This window comes from Macrosteles quadrilineatus, unplaced genomic scaffold, assembly GCF_028750875.1.
Source record: "Macrosteles quadrilineatus isolate MER2022 unplaced genomic scaffold, UCM_ALF_1.0 Scaffold_44__1_contigs__length_1017569, whole genome shotgun sequence".
Lineage (NCBI taxonomy): Eukaryota > Metazoa > Arthropoda > Insecta > Hemiptera > Cicadellidae > Macrosteles > Macrosteles quadrilineatus.
Window position 1 is genome coordinate 276,568 of NW_026542637.1, and position 21,380 is coordinate 297,947.

Here is a 21,380-nt window from a genome sequence, read left to right on the forward strand (position 1 = left end):
AATGAAGAAGGCCAATCTTAGTCAATAACAAAGCTACACAGATCATCTCACTCCATTCTACACTCAACCTTAAAATATATTTGGGTTAGAATACGCACCTAGGGGGCTTGCCCATATAAATTCAGTATATAAGGTAAGTAAATGAGTACCCTGTAAAATATATATTTATTGGGTTAACATAGCTAACTACGATCTTTTTCAACACTTTTTTATGTGTTATCTTCTGAGGGGACTAGCAGAACAAGAAGAACTAAATTGATCAAATATAAACATTTTAACGGATAGAAACGTATCTATACATTTTTCTACAACTAATGTATAAAAATAAAAAAAGATTAATTTAATTTTGACACATGGTATAACCTACATGTACATACATGTATAACCTAATGCAGGTATCCGTATATAATAGAATACAGTTCTTAGATACAATACAGTAGATTTGTATGGAAATCGCGCCATGTAGAAGCAACTGTATAATACGACGTGATACTCTGAAACAGTCACCTATCTAACACATACACCTGATTTTAAAACATAATTTTATTCTATGAACAAGTTAAGATAATCATAAAAATCAATACAAACTAATACAGACCTAGGTTTATGGGAAATAAGTAATGCTAAACAGTGATATGCGGACTATAAATAGATAGAAAACCTAAACTATAAGCCTATTGAAAAGTGTAAACTAAATTTATGGGACAAAACCGATCAAATATTGTTATCATGCGATTATTAATCTCAAGTTGTAATTTATAGAGTTATATGCAGAAATAGTGTAAAATATTACAATTAAAAGTATTCTGAATTTGTGAAACTAAAGTCTGAACCTATACAGTAAAGTTAGCTAAATTCAGTATTTTGTAAACAGTACAGTTAGTGAGTTGATTTTAGCTGGCTGGTAGTCTTTTTTCAGTTCAATGTCAGATACTATTATTCCTGAATAGTATTTATATTTATTGTTAATATTTTTAAAGCCTTCGTGTTGTATTTCAATACTTCATTATAATGAACTTAATGTATCACGTTTGATTGTTCATAATTGACCTTGTCGTTTTGTTTGCCCTAATGTGTAGTATAAGAGTGATTTTCTTTAAAGTAATATGTATGTATGAGTTTCCTAGGCAGGTACCACGAAATAGATGCGCAGCCTCCTAAAAATATTGGGCAAGTAGATTTATCATAACATTTTGATATCTTAGTTAAATGTCGAGAAACTTTTACACTAACATATATTATAAATATTTATTCCCTAATAAAATTAGTTTAAATTTTTTGCAAAAAATAAAATTTATCCTACAAGGACAAGTTATGAAAAGGCCAAATCTACACTGAGATGGAAACATATTTTCGTGATTTACACCACAATAAGTGAACATTAGATGAAAACGCATATTTAACTCCTAATGCAAACTCCTAAAGTCTTAATGACCAATAAAACAAGTCAGGAGCCTATGCAGTATGCACCTTTAAAGTATAAAAAGAGTTTAATCTCATTTAGTTCTGTTATCATCATAAAAATTATACCTATAAGAATAACCTAGTGGTAAGTTAAAGAGATAATTTCAATCTCTTAACACTTTTTGATTGTGACAATAATTCTTTCCTCACTCGATTCCATGCTTAAAATCTTTCTTTTAAATTACTCCATTTCACGAAAACATATAATACTGTAGGTACAAAACAGTATTTTTTACTAAGATATTAGGTATGATTTAAATTTATAAACAATATAATTTGTAGAATTTACCCAGAAAAGATTTGTTTTAAACTCAGTAAAACTATTTAGCTACGTAAGATTTAGGGAAAAAATAACCTTCATATGTATAGAAAAACATCACTATTGTCCATTTTATCACTTGTTATTATAGCACACATTTTACAACTTTAATTCTCAAGTGCAATAAATTGTGTATCAATTTGGAAAACAAAAATAGTATCACTATTGTTTCCCATTGTATTGTTATTGGAATATTTAATTGTAATCATGCAAAATAGTAACATTAATAAGTTATTCTATTGATTGACATTATGATACATAAAAATCATTATCATAAACATAAAGCAGCCCTAAAGTTAATATCTTCACGATAGTAAATGGTAACTAATAACAACTACTCGTATAACTGCTAAATTCCAACAAAATAATGCCAAAACCGTCATCCTTGTTGCTTTTCTTACAATAAAACTTAAATATAGAGGCAGTTTTAGCTTAACTGGTATTTTTTAGAAATTAATCGTGCATACTTTTGACAGTAAGAAAAAAAAAACACGTGTTTATACCAACTGCAAATAAAAAATAAACTACCCTGGAAGTAAAGTTGTCAAACGTCATCCAATATTTGCTTTCCAAGAAAAATCCCACACCAGACAATCCTGTTTTTTACAACTGAGTACATGTAAAGGGTAAACTGTGAGTTAATTTAGGCACGTTTTTTCGTAAAAAAAAAAACATATTCAATGTCATATAAAAATAAAATTTATTTAGTTTACCGGTGAGGTAAACATTATCACAAAAATTATTATCATTATAATAATCATATTTATTTTATTTAACTGTAAATTCCAATAAGTAATCGTAAACATTGATGTATGGTTTTTTTCATAAAGCTATGGAACTTATGCATTTCCACCATTGAATTTAAACCCGAAATTCTTAAATCTTTTTTAATAATTGAAAACAACGTATTAGTATATAGACCAATCTTTGATTCTGAAGAATATGAAAGTTGTAATTAGCCTAATGCTTTCAAAGATACGCAAAAGAAAAACTACTTCCACTTTTTATTTAGAATATAAAACGATAAAGTTTTCTAGGAATGCCGAGTTTAGTCCCTTTCCGTGTAATATCCAGCATTATAATTTATTTGTTTACATTTATAAAAACACTTATGAAATAGAAATACACCGTTTAGGTCATCATTGCAATATAAATTGCCTAGTTCGTAACTAAATCTTATTTATTTAGCTAGATCAAGCTAATCCCTTTTACTAAAAGTACACGCTTCCTAAGCCGTGGTAAATTGATGGTTAAAGAGTGATGATTATCGTTTTCAGATTTCTTTAGAATTTACCCATCCCTAGTTATTTATTGCCAAAATAAGGGTTAAGTGCTGCAACGCGTCCTTTTTTGTTTATAATTGGGGTAGTTCCTTTCTCCATTCACGGGAGACTTTTTAGTTTTCACATTATGACGTAGACAGGACACTTTACATAAACTTTGTATTATGAATAAACTAAAAAAATATCGTCTTAAATATAAGGTTAAAACATATAGATGGATGACCAATAAATTGTATGCAAGAAAAACATTTTCTGAAATATTATTCATTAGGGAGGTTTATGAATCAAATTGTATTTTAAGCATGTTTCCATTAACTAAAACTATACATTGTTTATACTGTAGAATGAAAAATATTTTATTATTAAGGTATTTTAATGATTATTCATATCAGATTTTCATCTAATCTATAATAGTGTAGGGTTAAAATTTAAGGGAGTTGAAATTCTGGTGAACTCGTATGTTTGACACATAAAGAACATGTTTGATTTGAGTCAACATTTGCGTTTTACCACGCTCAGCAAAATTCAGCAATTACTTCTGTTGCAAGATTCCGTTTTTCATCAAAAAAGGCTTAAATACATTCTGGCATATTTCCAATCAATTTGTCTCTCATGTTTGATTGATTATGCTCAAGAACTATGACTCATTGTTAAAGTAGCTACTTGTTACCGATTTCCTTCCTAATAGAGACTGTTGGGACAGAACTTACAGAAGAGATGTTAGGTTTAAATCAATTTGTAACCAAGAAGATAAAGCTTAAAGTTATTATAATGTAAAAAAAACTTGTAAAAATGATTAGGCTCATAAAGCATCCTGATATTAAAATCCTTAATCGAGTTTTCCATAAATATTCATAACTGAATTCTAAAACCACAAAAAAAACTACCAAACTAAAAAAAGTAATACCCATTGAAACCTCCAAATTATAATTTAGCAAGAGCCTGATTAGACTTTAAATGCAATTAAAATCCATGTTTCTAGCATCTTAGCTGTTGGAGATAATATGAGACAAAATTACTTACGTAGTTCTGGTCCCAGCTCAACGAAACGTGACGACTTAGTACATGTTTCAGTTTCAAAACCCCTTCTTTACATTCAGGTACTTGCAGAATTGGTTAGTTGTTTAGCAAAAATGATTTAAACATAAAAAAAACAGGCATGTTCTGACGTATTTGATCGCAATTGCCATACTTTGTTTACCCTTGAGGATGATCAAGTCTACAAGTAAGTTACCTGAAACAAACGATGATGTTTCAACCCCGAAGCATTACTAAATTGGCATACTTTGTTGAGCTGTGACAAGAATTACGTAAGATATTTAGTCTTACTGTATGTTATTAGTTATCATTTGTTGCATACATCTCAATATCTCTATAACCCAATCTAGCCACACACACACCCCTTCCATAACGCTCCATGTCACTCCCCCACCAAGGCAAAACAATTCTTGAAAATTTGGTTCTCGTTCTAAGTTATGCATTTGAAAATGTATATAGATTTTCATAAAAACACTGTAACATGAAACATAAAATAAAATTAAACTAAATATATAAATCACTACGACTACGATACGAAGAATATTGTTTATATTTCTATATCAACTAATAATATCCAAGAACTTTCTCATTAACATACTAAATTTTCCTTTATCAAAAATAATTATCTAATTAATTAATATATACCTTCATGAATTATATTTCCTCAATTTACATTTTTAAATTACATACAAATCACCTGTACATCCACTACTGAACCGATATGCCCTCCACAGGAGTCGTACCAACTACTGCAAGGCGAATTTCCGTCAAGGAAATTGCAAGGCGTAATTTCTGGCGTACAAGGCTTAATTTGATCATAAATAAAAAAAAAACACACACTTTACTTTATACAAAACAAGCTGCTGTGATAAAAGACTAAACGAATCGATTGTGCATATAACTATAAGTTGATTACTACAGTTATAAGTTTTATCTTTATTATTATTATTATTTCTGAAAATAATTCATACAAAAAAAAATTATAAACATATATATATTAGAAATGTTTCCTAAAAGTGTGTATTAGACACCGAGGGTCTATTCTTATCACCCAAATGTATGAAATTTGTATGTTTGAACTGGGTTATTTTAGTTAACAATAAAACCTTTAACCGATAACAATTGCTGAGGCTTTAATGTGGTTTTCATTTTACATACATCTATAAATGTACAAAAAACGTAATTCCTGGAAGATGAGACATTTTAAACACTTAAAGGTGGAATATTACCACTTAACAAAAACTTTATTAATACTCTGATTCAGTGTAGAAAGGAAAACATTTGATTTATTAGGTCTCAATAAGTTGTGGATTTTATATTGTAGGTCATAATTGTAGAGGATGATCAATATGCAACCAAATATCTCAAAACCATCCATAGTATAGGCCTACAGATAAGGTCACGGTTCAGCTTCGTGTTCTTCCATTTCCTTGTAGAAGCTGTAGACCACGACAACCACATATATACTTGTAACTGAAATCAAATTTGAACAACATTGTTAGCAATACACACAATTCAAAACCTAGAGTATTCTGTTCACATTCAAGGTAAGCTAAGTAAAGGTTTGAAGTATAATTCAATTAGCTAAACAAAAGATGCAATAAGCAATTTAGACACTTCGTTATTTCTAAAGCCTTTAGATTATCAGCCATAATATATATATATGGATTACCATTATTAGGTTAACATTATTAACCTAATTTTAGTTATTTAAAGCTTGGGGAAGTATTCAACAAAATCTTTAAAACTGGTTAGGCTAGCCTTATAGACCGAAAATACTCCAAAGATTTTTTTGTATAAATCCACAAACAAAATTTGAAGGGCAAATCCTTAATCAAAAGGCTTAATATTTCAAAATAAGGGTATTTTAAAAACAATATTGAAGGCAGAGATTATTGGAGAATTAATTACGATTGTTCATGAATCTGTGTCCCGAAAATCTTTATCTTTGAACAAAGCATGATTTTTTATATTCATAAACGTTAACATTTTTTTCTAAATCTTTCACGCAACATCCTAAATCAAACACCTGATACAATTTCAAAACCTTATAACATTTTCCCTTTACATTTTCCTAAATGTTGAGTAGCTTTTAAGATGAAAAATATATGATCGATATGTATGCCTATGATACTATCTATCGATACTGAATGAAAGGGATATTTTTTTATTGATACTCACATATTTCACTACACAAGATAATACGAAAGCTGAAGGATGCGTAGAAGAGCAGAACAATCAACATGATAATTTTACTGGCAATCAATGTTGCATGTAGAAAGACGTAAAAGTGTACGGTTGTTCTGTCGTACTGGAAATATTTCAGATGTATTAAAATAATATTTATGCAAACACTTTAACCCAGGTAAAAAATTTGGTTTGTACTTCATAAATTCGTGTAACTTCATATTTATACTGTAAGTTTTCTTGTTAAATAATTTCATACGTCTAACGGGGTCAAAAATAAATATAAGAACATTTATATGATGCAATGAATGTAACAATAAATACAGGGTGTTCAAAAAAGGTGGGGACATATTTTACGTAGTGATTCCTTGGGTCAAAATAAAGAGAAAATCAAGAACAACAATTTTTTCCAAAATCGCTTTGTTAACCAGATTTCTGCCATTTTATATTTTTTACATAAACATTTTTATTTTGGAATTTTTTCAACCGATCTTTATGAAACTTGGTATTTATGTTAAGGTAGAAGAGACCCTTGTTAGGAATAGAATTTATCTTGATTCGACTTAAAATTTAAAAATGGCCATTTTAATTTTTTAAACTTAAATTACAAAAAATGGCTAAGTTTATGAAAAAATTTCAAGAATACTTTTATAAATTATATTGGAGATATTGGCAATTAATAATGAAATGTATAATTAAATTTACATAAATAAAAAAAAAATTATTTATTGGCCTTGTTGAACTTGTAAATTAAATTATACATTTCATTAAGAATACTTTTATTTAGCATTTTTAATTCACAATCAAACGATCTCAAGTTCAAGAAGATCGAATAAGAAATAGCTGAAATATTAGAATTTTTAGTTGTAAAATGGGGCAAAACTGACTAGCTTAGCCTTTTTCTACCCCATTTTACAACTAAAAATCGTAATATTTTAGCTATTTCTTCTTCGATCTTCTTAAAATTGGTATCGTTTGATAGGGAATTAAATATTCTAAATAAAAGTATCATTGAAACCTTTTTATAACACCAGCCATTTTTCAGTAATTAAAGTTTAAAAAATTTAAATGGCCACCATTTTAAATTTTAAGTCCAATAAAGATGAATTTTTCCTAACCAAACTTGGAGAGTCGTAGATATAACACCCTGTTTCGTCACTACCTACAATTTTGTACAATTAATCAAACAACTATGGATATGCATCGCCCATTTCTCGACGTACTCGCTCAATAATGTTTACGTCCAATAATGTTTACGTCCAATAATGTTTACGTCCAATAATGTTTACGTCCAATAATGTTTACGTCATTGACTGATGTTGAAGGACGTCCACGACTAGGGACATCGTCAATGCTTTCACGGCCTTCACGAAACCGTTTGTGCCACTCATAAACTCGACTTTTCTTCATCGCCTCTTCAACAATAAAGCATGAATTAACAATTCAATAGTTTCACTAGGTGGTTTTTCTTTTAGGTGAAGCACAGAACTTAATGTTCTCACACTGTTAATGAAATGTCATCTTTCAATGCAGGTACAACGTAGACTTGCAGGCACACGAAAAGTGCTTACGGCTCGTCACCTGTACATCCACTACCGAACCGATACGCCCTCCACAGGAGTCGTATCAACTACTGCAAGGCGAATTTCCCGCTGGCGATCGCACTAAATGTCTACAGAAATTTATTCCAAAATTTTGTTTACTGTGATATGTAAAAACGCAAGCAGTGTATTTTTTGAGAGTCCACATTAGGTGGTACTGCAGGTGAGCAGCAGAACTAACGAAAACAGGTATTGAGTAACAAATGACAAATGAGTAACTAAGACATTTCTTACCGTATACACGCCATATAGTAGTCCTATGGCCACAAATACTTTCAAGCACCCAAAGATAATGCTGCACCAGGTATCATCGGCGGTTGCTGAAAATTTAGAATGAGTCAAATGTAATAAATATTTAGTAAAATGACCTATCTAATTGTTAGCTTAGTTATAAACTCAACGTTCTTGTAAATATCATTATTTATTACAAGTTTTGCCTTTATATTGTATAATATGAATAAATAAATAAATAAATAAATAAATAAATAAATAAATAAATAAATAAATAAATAAATAAATAAATAAATAAATAAATAAATAAATAAAACACGTTAAAATTAGCATAAATATAAAGTTATTTACAACCCCAAACGAAGGCTACGAAGGTTCATAACATCAAAACTGTTATAAATGCACTAATTATATGTTTTATTAAATAAGGTGAAATCACTTCAAGAGCGATACAGTTTACGCAAACGGCTGTAACAGAATTTATTAAACTATTTGTCGTCTAACTAAAGAATTTTAACTTCAAAGAAAAATGTACACATGATGTCATCGAATCATGCAGATTATGCTATACGATATCATTGACTATTGGATACAGAAGAAGATATCCCATTCATATGGATCAGCTGTCGCCAATTTTTTACTAAAAAAGAATGTAGTTGTGTGAGCCATTCACAGATTGCGCTAGTGTCTAAAAATCTATTTTGTACCTTATTTTTTGTTACTGACATAGTTGCTGGGTCACAACAGTTGCTATAGCTCATAATAAGTCATTCCATCAGTTTTACTTGGTAAAAACCATCATGTAATCGGCAGAAGTCAGTGTTGTATTAATAGTCAAAGACGATATCAAGAATAGTTCGCACAACACGTAAGTTGAAACGTTATGTGTTATGGTGACAAAAGTTAAGTAGTGGTACATATTTTAAATATATCAATAAAATTACTCACAATCTCTTACACACCCTGGTTCTGCTGTTAACTGATCATTTAGGTTAACAATTGCAATCACCTGAAAACGTTTAAATGTAAGTTTTACGACAATAATGTAATAATGTAATCATGCACAATAGTAACATTAATAAGTTACGTATTCTATTGATTGACATTATAATACATTAAAATCATTATTATAAAATAAGGCAGCCCTAAAGTTAATATCTTCACGATAGTAAATGGTAGCTAATAACAACTACTCGTATAATTGCTAAATTCCAACGAAATAATGCCAAAACCGTTATCCTTGTTGCTTTTCTTGCAATAAAACTTAAATCTTGAGGTAATTGTAACTTAACTAGTATTTTTTTACAAATTGAACGTGCATACTTTTGAGAGTAAAAAAAAACACCTGTTTATACCAACTGCACATAAAATAAACGACCCTGAAAGTAAAGTTGTCAAACGTCATCCTGTATTTGCTTTCCAAGAATAATCCCACACCAGACAATCCTGTTTTTTACAACTGAGGGTAAACTGTGAGTTAATTTAGGCACGTTTTTTCGTAAAGAAACATATTCAATGTCATAAAAAAAAATCATTTATTTACTTTACCAGTGAGGTAAACATTATCACAAAAATTATTGTCATAATAAAAATTATATTTATTTTATTTTACTGTTAATTCCAATAAGTAATTGTAAACATTGATGTATGGTTTTTTTCATTAAGCTATGGAACTTATGCATTTCCACCATTGAATTTAAACCCGAAATTCTTAAATCTTTTTTAATAATTGAAAACAACGTATTAGTATATAGACCAATCTTTGATTCTGAAGAATATGAAAGTTGTAATTAGCCTAATGCTTTCAAAGATACGCAAAAGAAAAACTACTTCCACTTTTTATTTAGAATATAAAACGATAAAGTTTTCTAGGAATGCCGAGTTTGATCCTGTTCCGTGTAATATCCAGCATTATAATTTATTTGTTTACATTTATAAAAACACTTATGAAATAGAAATACACCGTTTAGGTCATCATTGCAATATAAATTGCCTAGTTCGTAACTAAATCTTATTTATTTAGCTAGATCAAGCTAACCCCTTTTACTAAAAGTATACGCTTCCTAAGCCGTGGTAAATTGATGGTTAAAGAGTGATGATTATCGTTTTCAGATTTCTTTAGAATTTACCCATCCCTAGTTATTTATTGCCAAAATAAGGGTTAAGTGCTGCAACGCGTCCTTTTTTTGTTTATACTTGGGGTAGTTCATTTCTCCATTCACCGGAAACTATTTAGTTTTCACATTATGACGTAGACAGGACACTTTACATGAACTTTGTATTATGAATAAACTTTTATTAAAAAATATTTTCTATAAGGTTAAATTTTATAGATCGATTTACCAATAAATTGTAGGCAAGAATAATATTATTTTTGAAATATTACGAGAAAATATTATTCATAAATATTATTTATGAAATAAATTGTAATTTAAGCATGTTTCCATCATCGAAAACTATATAATCGTTTATAAGATATTGTGGACACCCTGTACTCTTAAGTTATTTTAATAATTATTCGTATTAGATTTCCATCTAATCTATAAAATTGTACGGTTAAAATCGAAGGAAGTTGAATTTTTAGCGAATATAATTTTTCTCTCATGTTTGATTGATTATGATCTAGGACTATGACCTATAGGTAAAGTGGCTACTTGTAATACTGGTTTTCTTTTACATAGAGAATGTTGGGACAGAACTTACAGAAGAGATGTTGGGTTTAACACAATATGTAAACAAGAAGATAAAATGTAAAGTTATTATAATGTTTACAAAAATCGTAACAGGTACAAATATAATCCAATAATGTATAATGATAAGGCTCATGAAGCATCCTGACTTTGCTCCTTAATCAAGTTTCCCATAAAATTCATACCTGAATTTTAAAACAACAAAAAAACTACAAAAAAACGAATACCGTTAATTTTTAATATAGAATCATACTTTTTTAAATTAATATATTACGGGTTCGAAGGATCATTTTAAAAATAATAGTTTCATTTTACTACGGTGTCATTTGTAAGAGGCATGCTAACCCAAACACTATTGATTTTCTGTATAAATAATAGAAAATATGCAGTACTACTGTAAACTACACACAAAAACCACATTCTTGATAACCAGCCGTGACGTTGCAATTATAATATTGAATTTATAAATAAGTTTTTAATTGGAACAATATTTGTGGAGTCAATGTTATTTGGGCGAATAGATGATAAGCTTCACTGTACATATCAGGCTTGTTCCACCCATCAGAATTTCCACCAGTATCTTTTAGCTTTGGAGGTTCGAACTATAAAGGATTTCAAGTTTGTTACAAAAAGATTTATGCATAGGGACAAAAAACACTAAAAACTCTTTATTTTCTACAAACAAGATCAATGACTTATAGAGTTTTGAAATATTGTGCAAGGCAAACCTTTGAACACTAACTAGGGAAGGGGCTTCAACATTTAAAATAACTAGACCATGAAAGGCTGTTGGAATAATATAAATTGACGAAAATTTTGATTATCTGTAAAATTAACGGCCCATGCTGTTAACTGTCCATGCGTCTGTTAATGTTTGCTTCGTTTATTTATTCGGTCATATTTCCCCAATGCCAACTCCAGAGGAGGTCATCATTTGGATGCATTGTTCTATTCAGTATTAGAGATGTAGACAGACATAGTTTTGTATTGTCTTAACAAAAGACAAACATTTGTCCTTCTCAGGTCAATAACTAGCAACATGAAAGACGAAAAAACTATTCGAGAATTTTCAATGATCAGCAAATAATTTGTAAAACTGTACTATTTCCTCACAATGTGTACAGAATATATACCTTAATGAACAATAATCATATAATGAAACTCATTCCGTCCGATTTATTCCTCATTAAGTACTGTATTGTATTATTAAGATTATAACCTTTAATTTGTTATATGCAATTTAGTCTGAGTACTATAGTTGGCTCAAAGAATATGACTCTTTAACAGTACTTTATTATACACATTACCAGTAAGCCCGGTCTTGGCATAGTAGCGCCAATGTCAAGTATGTCATCATTACTGAGTCCAATTATATTCTCATTGTGCCTTTTGGCTTCCTACATTGCTAAGGCGTGACTAAAGCTCATATTTAAGCTGTAGAAGTAAATTTGGCTAAAAAAACTCCGGGTGTACAGCAATAAAATTATATTTACGTTGCTGTTTATGTGAAATAAAAAACTTACTAGAATTTATCGACATAGACATTTGCTCCAATACATTTATGATATCAGGACAATTTGATGTGAAGTAAGGTCACACATTTATGTCCAAAACAAAGAAAAAATTATAACTTTGTTTTTCAAAGGAGGACATTTGTTTATGTTGATAATACTACATAAGTACTAGAAATAAATACTAGAAAGTGTGATAAAGTAAACACTTTCTATTGAAACGTATTTTTTAAGTGAATAGGTAAAAAATAAATTGTAAATTAATAAGTAACGTGCATGGACAAGTAAGTGTTTAAAAACGAAAAATTATATTTATGAATGATTTTTTGTGATTAAAAAAGCGTGCTAAATTGCTTGAAAAATGTACAAAGAGTGTGTAGTATAATTTCACATTAAATACATATTACAACGAAATGAAAAGTTCTTGGTTCCAGATTACTCATCCAAGACATTTAAGAAGTTTAAATAGGTGTTATTTCAACATTTAAATAAACTACTGTCTTAGCAAAACGCCTGCATAACTTATTTTACAAATCGCACGGAAAACATCTTATTTGTAGAAACCTAACATACAAAGTGTCTCACTTACAGCAACAATTAACCTTGAAAAACTATTAATAAAAAAACCAAATTAAATATTTCTTTGCAATACTTCCTTTAAAACTGAAATAAAATCATCATAATACAATCCCATTTAATGCAGCCTCTATGGGGTGGTCACGTTCACTGTAGGGGTTGTTTATTACATTGGTTTATTCAGATTAAGCGGGTTGAGATGTAAGCCATGTGGACTGAATGAGAAGTCTACATTTGGTGAGTGACTTTACGATTATTTATCTCCTGTGCAACGGACACTTGGACAGTGGCTAGTGAATCGTCGTGGGACAGCCAGGACCTACGGATCTATTTGTATCGTTGTATATTGTAATATTTTGTGCTTTGTATGTTGTCTGTTATAGGTGTTCCGGTGGCCACCGTCATTATGTACCATTTTGTAGATTTAAGATGGATCCTGTTTGAGGGATTATTATTGATTATTGATTAAGGGTTACTTATTAATTATTGCTGAATATTGATTTTGAATATTGAATTTTTATGATTATGGTAAATTGATTATTATTGATTATTGAGTGCCGATTATTGATTATTGATTTCAGATTAATAATTCGGATTATCTCTGAATATTGATTATTGATTCTTGACTATTGATTACGGATTATTGATTAGAAAATTTAATTATTAAGTACTGTTCTCATATTGCTTTTGAAACTGATGTTGATTTAAATTACATTTGCTCATTTAACTGTATAAACTTCAACTTGATTTGTTATCAGGGCATTCGTATCTTGAGATAAATAGAGCTTATCAGACACATTTGGATTTTTATTTGATAGTCCAGTTAGTTTCTATTTGGGTCTAATTAGTATAGCAAATCTCTATAGCTACTATAGTTCTTAAGTATTTTGGGTAAGTTGGTGACAAATAAAATTTAGGTATTTATCGATTAGGTAAATGGTTAGGGCAACTCAAGTCAATGTAGAGTATGGTCAATTGACATCACAGGTGTTAGGTTTACCCTGCTTACCACAACTATAGGCAACACTACTGGGAGATTGGTTCCTTGTGACAATCGACAGTCAACTTGCCCATATCACAAGGTGGCGCCCTTTCAATTAAATACTATCCATCGTAGTGTAACACCTCACTGGCCTAAGACACATCGCACCCCGCCCATTGAGCTAGTCTGGAGCAAACTTGCTGGCAGTTGGTCAAATTAGTCAAACTGTTACAAAGGAGAATCAGGAAAATCACAAACAAAGAGATCTGCAAAACGGCATACCACGCTCTCTTCTACTCACACATTAGATATGGCATAATTGCATGGGGCTCTGCCAATGAAACCGACCTGAAAAAAATACTAGTACAACAGAAAAAAGCCATCAGAATCCTGGAACAAGTTGATCGGGAAGAACACTGTAAACCTCTCTTTGTCAAAAACCAGATCCTCACCTTAACATCCTTATATCTTTACGAAACCATCCTCTTTATCAAATCAAACCCACCTCAACTCAGAATAAACTGTCACGAACACAACCTCAGAGTAAAATCAAACTTCAATCTAAACCAACACAGACTAACGAAAACCAGCAAAACACCAAATTACATGGGAATAAAACTATACAACATCTTACCCAACAAACTAAAAGACATAAACTTGCTCTCTAACTGCAAAAAACAGCTGAAACAATACCTCTTAAATCGACCTTATTACACAATTACAGAATATCTAGAAGAACATAAATTTCCTACAAAATAACACTCATAATACAAATCACACATTCACCCACACTACAACACTACACACAATCAAGAAGCTAGCAAGAAGAAAGATGAAAAAGAATTGACAATTCCCCGGTCTCCAAGGACTGCGGCGAAGACTTCGATGGTATTTGATTGCGATTTGATCACATATTGATGGATCATTGATGCATCTATGATGCATCTATGATTCATTTATGATGCATCAATGATCCATCTTTGATGCATCTATGATGCATCAATGATCCATCTATGATGCATCTATGATGCATAAATGATCCATCTTTGATGCATCTATGATGCATCTATGATGCATCAAAGATGGATCATTGATGCATCATAGATGCATCAAAGATGGATCATTGATGCATCATAGATGAATCATAGATGCATCATAGATGCATCAAAGATGGATCATTGATGCATCATAGATGAATCATAGATGCATCAAAGATGGATCATTGATGCATCATAGATGAATCAAAGATGGATCATTGATGCATCATAGACGAATCGCATCATAGATAGTGCATAGATGCATCAAAAATGGAACATAGATGCATCATATATGGATCAAAGATGCATCATAGATGGCGCATAGATGCATCATAGATGGAACATAGATGCATCAAAGATGCATCATAGATGGAACATAGATGAATCAAAGATGGATCATTGATGCATCATAGATGAATCATAGATGCATCATAGATGCATCAAAGATGGATCATTGATGCATCATAGATGAATCATAGATGCATCGTAGATGCTTTAAAAGATGGATCATTGATGCATCATAGATGCATCAAAGATGGATCATTGATGCATCATAGATGAATCATAGATGCATCATAGATGCATCAATGAATGATCCATCTTTGATGCATCTATGATGCATCAATGATCCATCTTTGATGCATCTATGATTCATCTATGATGCATCAATGATCCATCTTTGATGCATCAATGATCCATCTTTGATCATTGATGATCCTACTCCCACTCCTGAAGATATTTAAGATGATAAAATTACTTCACTGCAAGAAAAAATTTCTGATTATTTTGTTGAGATTCAGTCAAACTGTAGTTTGTTACTTCCACCAGTTAAACTTGAAGAGTCACGCCTAAATGACTCTACTTCCGAGGTAGGCCCTACTACTCCTACAGTTAATCTGACTGTGAAATTGCCGCAAATCAAACTGCCAACATTCTCTGGCAATCCTGAGCAATGGGTCTCATTTCATGGCCTGTTTGAAAGTACTTTACATAATAATAAAACAATTTCTAATGTTGAGAAATTCTCATATCTCATAAGCTGTCTTTCAGATGAACCTTTGAACTTAGTTAAGTCTATACCACTAAATAGTGCTAATTATGTAATTGCTTGGCAAACCCTGCTTAAGAGGTACCACAATACAAGGCTCTTGATTTCATTACATTCTACTAACATCTTGGACCTACCGCAGCTTACTAAGCCTAATGTTACACAACTTAGGAATTTTATTTCAATTTTTAATGGAAATCAGCAAGCTCTTAAAGCACTTGGCCATAACATAACTGATGACAACCTGATCTTAAGTACACATATTTTGAGAAAGCTTGATTCCGCTATGCGTTCAGATTTTGAACAAAAACGAGATGACTCAAAACAGGTTCCTTCTGTCACAGAAATAATAAACTTTCTGGAAAATGAGTGTTCTTACAGAGAGGCGGCTAACTTAGGCTCGACCTCACATGCTAATTCTTCCCTTCAGTTAAAAAACTATGGAAGTAGTAAGAACATGCCTTATCTAGGTAGGCAAACCGCTAGTCCCAAGCCAAGCAAAGTTGTAATGCTTTCTTCTAATGACAATGAACAAGCTCATACTTGTGCTTACTGCAATGGAGCATCGCATAACATTTTTCGCTGTGATGTTTTTGGTGCCTTATCACCACACGATAGGTTCAACTTCATTAAGAACAATAGCCTATGTGTTAATTGTTTAGGACGACATTTCTTAGGCTCATGTAAGTCATCCAGTTCGTGTCGAGTTTGTTTTAAGCGACACCATACGCTACTGCATTTTTACAAAACGGACCAGCCTATAATGAAAAAATCTGTTAAGCCCTCGAATAAGACTCAGGCCAATTCCACAACACAATTGAAGGCTCCTGTACCGCAAGGATTTGAATCAAATACACTCTCTGCTCATGTAGACACTGGTGCTGCCAGCCACAACTGTACTGTACTTCTTGCCACTGCATTGGTAAAAATTTCTACCTCGAATGGTCATAATATTATTGTCCGAGCTGTGCTTGATAGTGCATCACAAACGAGTATAATATCTGAACACTGTGCCAGTATGATTCACATTCAGCGTTCGTCTGTTGGCGTTCACGAGATAAAGGGCATTGCCTCAGCTCGAATAAAGCCTAAGGGACTTTCCTTTGTAAATATTTCTTCGCTTAACGGGAAAACACTTGCTACGGCACATCCTGTCCTCATACTTGATAGAATTACCAATGATATGCCTAGTGTCAAGATATCTTCTGAAATAAAGGCTCAAATCAAAGAATACGCACTTGCCGATCCCAACTTCGACACTCCTGGACATTTGCTCATCGGTGCGGATCTGTTTGCTCAAACTATTATTGGATCTGCCACCAGTCTTGGTGATCGTATGCCATACACTATAAACACTATTTTTGGATATGTTGTCCTTGGGAACGTGCCTACTTCACAAGACGGCCAAACCTTCAGTGGATTGACGACTTTACTTTCCATCAATGATCTTACACTTCATGAAACACTTCAGCGATTTTGGGCATTGGAAGAACCACCTGCTTGTTCTAAGCTATCCCCAGAGGAAATGGAATGTGAAGATCATTTTTTGAAAACTCACTCTCGTGACGAGACGGGAAGATATGTTTGTTGTTTACCGTTCAAAGAAAATCCAGTAAAACTAGGAAATTCTTCTACAGTTGCTTTACAAACTTTCAAATCGCTTGAACGTAAGTTTCAATCGCAACCTGATTTCAAAGAAAAGTACATTGAATTTATGAATGACTACGAATCCTCTGGTCAAATGAAACCCTCAAACTTATTTGATCTAAATAACCAATATCATTGCTTCTTACCACACCACGGTGTCTTTAAGGATGGAAAGATACGTGTTGTATTTAATGCGTCCTCTCAAACTTCAACTGGTGTAACACTTAACAGTCTACAGCATCAAGGACCCAAGTTACATAATTAAATAACAGACATAATTCTACGTTTTCGTCAAAATAGGATCGCCTTTGCTTGTGATATCAAACAGATGTTCCGTATGATCTCTATTCATGAACAAGACCAACGTTTTCAACTCATCTATTGGAGAGAAGAAATGTCACAGCCGCTTCGAGTTTTTCAGTTGACAACCGTTACTTATGGTATGACTTCTTCGCCATTTTTGGCTAATCGAGTAATACAACAATTAATTCATGATGAAGGAAAGAATCATGAACTTGCTGCTCATGCACTTAAACGACAAATTTACGTAGACGATGCGCTACTAGGCAGCGATACTGTTGAAGAAGCTGCAAAATTACAGCAAGATGTAATAAACCTTTTACGAAAAGGAGGCTTTGAACTTCGCAAATGGGCGTCTAACAATAGCCAAATATTGAAAAATTTACCCCCTCAACACTGCTTATCAACTGACTCACCTTGTGTTAGTATTCTTGGACTGAAGTGGAATCCACACTCAGACACATTCTCATATGCAATTTCTGAAGCTCCATTGATTTTTACCAAAAGAGCAATTTTGTCTTCCATCGCTAAGATTTATGATGTAACAGGCATGCTTACCCCTGTTATTTTTTGGGCTAAGGCTCTCATGCAGCATATATGGTCACTAGGCCTAGATTGGGATAATACTCTTCCTAGTGATATTATCGACAGATGGTCAACTTTTGTCAACGAACTTCCTGAGATTGAAAATTTGGAGATTGGCAGGTACATATCTCTGAGTGATGCGGTTAATATTCAGTTGCATGGATTTTCAGATGCAAGTGAACTCGGTTTTGCTGGATGTGTTTATCTACGAACTGAGAACCCGCAAGGCAGTATATATGTCAACTTATTAATAGCCAAGTCACGTGTGGCACCCCTGAAACGTATCACGATTCCTCGCCTTGAACTGTGCGGAGCACATATTTTAGCCAAACTGTTACACTACTGTGTTGATCAACTCTCAGATCGCTACAAGATAGATTCTGTTACCGCTTGGAGTGACTCCACTGTGGCTCTTTCATGGATTCACACCCCTTCTCATCGTTTGAAGTTATATGTTGCAAATCGTGTTGCACAGATTCAAGAATTGACCCCTTCCTGCATATGGAAACACATTTCTACTCTTGAAAACCCCGCTGATGTTGCCTCTAGAGGATTAACCCCATCTCTTCTTATTCATAACAAGCTCTGGTGGTCTGGACCCACATGGCTTAAGAGTTCATCTGATTCATGGCCTCAACCATCGAGTCATCTTCCCGAAGAGGAACTCCCAGAAATTAAAACCACAACACTAAATCTTCTTACGATAGCTGAAGATCAAGATCTGAAGTTTATCAATAAATTCTCTTCATGGACTAAACTACTTCATGTCATGGGCTACGTTTTACGTTTTATTTCCTGCTTGAAAACTAAGCAAAGGATTACTCATTCTCTCACACTTGAAGAGTTAGAAGTATCGAACAAACGGATTTGTTGGCTTGTTCAAAGAGAGAGTTTCTCTGAGGATATTAATTCCCTGTCAAAGAAGAATGTGTGTTCTTCTCGCATTCAACGCCTTTCACCGTTTATGGATGATGAAGGTTTGTTAAGAGTTGGAGGACGACTGAAACATTCTGAGTTGCCGTACAGCGCCAAGCATCAAATTATCTTACCAAAGGATCATTTTGTTGTAAATTTGATAATTGATTATCATCATCGCATCTTTCTTCACTGTGGACCAACACAACTCCAAGCTGTTCTTCGTGAGAAATATTGGATACTTTCTGCTCGTAGTATCATACGCTCCAGGATTTTTAAACGCCTGAGATGTTTCAGAATGAAACCTAAGCCAAACACACCATTGATGGGAGACTTACCTTCCCCAAGAGTGGTAGCAACCCGACCTTTTAATGTTACTGGAGTCGACTATGCCGGACCATTTACAGTGAAATTGTATGTCCTAAAAAGGCTTCAGCCTATTAAAGTTTATCTTTGTCTATTTGTCTGCTTTGCAACGAAAGCCGTACACTTAGAAGTTGTGTCGGATTTGTCCTCAGAAGCTTATATAGCAGCTCTTACACGTTTTATTTCCAGACGTGGTTCAGTGAAGGAAATTCATAGTGATTGTGGAACCAACTTTGTCGGAGCAGCTGCTGCACTTCACAAATGTTTTAACAACCTCCTTTGCAATCCAGTAACTCACCGTTTTGCTGAAGAAAACAACATTTCTTTCAAATTTCTGCCTCCACACGCGCCTCATCAAGGTGGCTTGTGGGAACGAGCTGTTAGGAGTGCTAAGCATCACCTTCATAGAGTAATCGGTGGCCAAATCCTGACTTATGAAGAATTCATAACTCTCGTGTCACGTGTCGAAGCAATATTAAATTCAAGACCGCTTACCCCTCTCTCTGGAGATCCGAATGACTTAGAGTCTCTAACCCCAGGACACTTTTTAACTGGTGGACCTCTGAAATCCATGGTTGAACCTCAATATGATGAAACTTCTTGTAACCGCTTGAGGAGATGGCAATTAGTTCAGGCATTCTCTCAACACATCTGGACTCGATGGTCCCAAGAGTATCTGCATACTCTACAGCATCACTCTAAGTGGACGAGTAAAACAGAGAACCTCAAGATTGGTGACCTTGTTGTTATTCATGAGCCTAACACTCCTCCCCTACAATGGAAACTTGCAAGAATCACCGCAGTATCTCCAGGAGCAGACGGAATTGTACGAGTGGTCCATCTACGCACCGCTACAGGGAACTTCAGTCGGCCAACCGTCAAAGTTTCCCTTCTTCCTACCAATTAATTCCTAAGCATTCCCTTTCACCCCCTTTCAATTTATTTTCATTTGTCTTTTCCCATTTTTCAGTTTTTTCATTGAACCAGGTTGGTTCAAGGGGGGCGATATGTTGGATATTTTAGGTTTCATGATTTTTAAATCGAGTCCATATTTATATTCTTCCGTTTCAAACAAAACCTAGCCCAAGTAATTTTCCGCTATTCAGCCGCTAACGAAGGTATGCGGCCTTTGCCCTCAACACTGATATCTTTCCAAACGACGCAGTCCACTGTCGTCCGCCGCTGAACTATCACCATATTTACTATCGTATATCCGCATCATCTTTTCAACATCCCGCAATTTTTACCTTTTTTTTCTTTAAATTAATCAGTCTGTACAGTGCTAATAGAAGTGACAATAGTTTTGTTTTTATCCCAAGAAGAAATTATTTTTTGTTTATTTAACGGACAATTGTAATAGTGCAAGTAGGTCAACGTGTACATGGACAGTCCTCGTCGACGCCGCCATTGCCCAGTGCTTCAAGTCAGGTGGGGTACCCCAAACCAAACATCTCTTCAGCTTCACTAAGGTCTGTGACAGCAATTCAACATTGTTTAGCACTTTAAAAATTAGCCTAATTAAGACTGATTAATTTCATTCTATGTACATATTTTTCTTATTATACCAAACAATGATTGTCATGCAAATCACCTGTTTAAG

General features: G+C 32.9%; 2 protein-coding genes across 2 annotated transcripts; one reads left to right on the forward strand and one right to left on the reverse strand.

Annotated features, from left to right (window-relative positions):
- Positions 1 to 5,223: 5,223 nt before the first annotated feature.
- Positions 5,224 to 9,686, reverse strand: LOC129005909 (uncharacterized). Its single transcript, XM_054434949.1, has 5 exons — positions 9,672 to 9,686; positions 9,072 to 9,132; positions 8,127 to 8,212; positions 6,286 to 6,415; positions 5,224 to 5,577 (listed from the first exon to the last, which is right to left on the reverse strand). Exons 1-5 carry the CDS (start codon positions 9,684 to 9,686, stop codon positions 5,504 to 5,506), a joined length of 366 nt encoding a protein of 121 aa, XP_054290924.1. The 3' UTR covers positions 5,224 to 5,503.
- A 7,044-nt stretch (positions 9,687 to 16,730) lies between these two features.
- Positions 16,731 to 20,687, forward strand: LOC129005910 (uncharacterized). Its single transcript, XM_054434950.1, has 2 exons — positions 16,731 to 17,634; positions 18,166 to 20,687. The coding sequence occupies exons 1-2, from the start codon at positions 16,731 to 16,733 to the stop codon at positions 20,685 to 20,687; spliced, it is 3,426 nt and encodes a 1,141-aa protein (XP_054290925.1).
- The last annotated feature ends 693 nt before the right edge of the window (positions 20,688 to 21,380 follow it).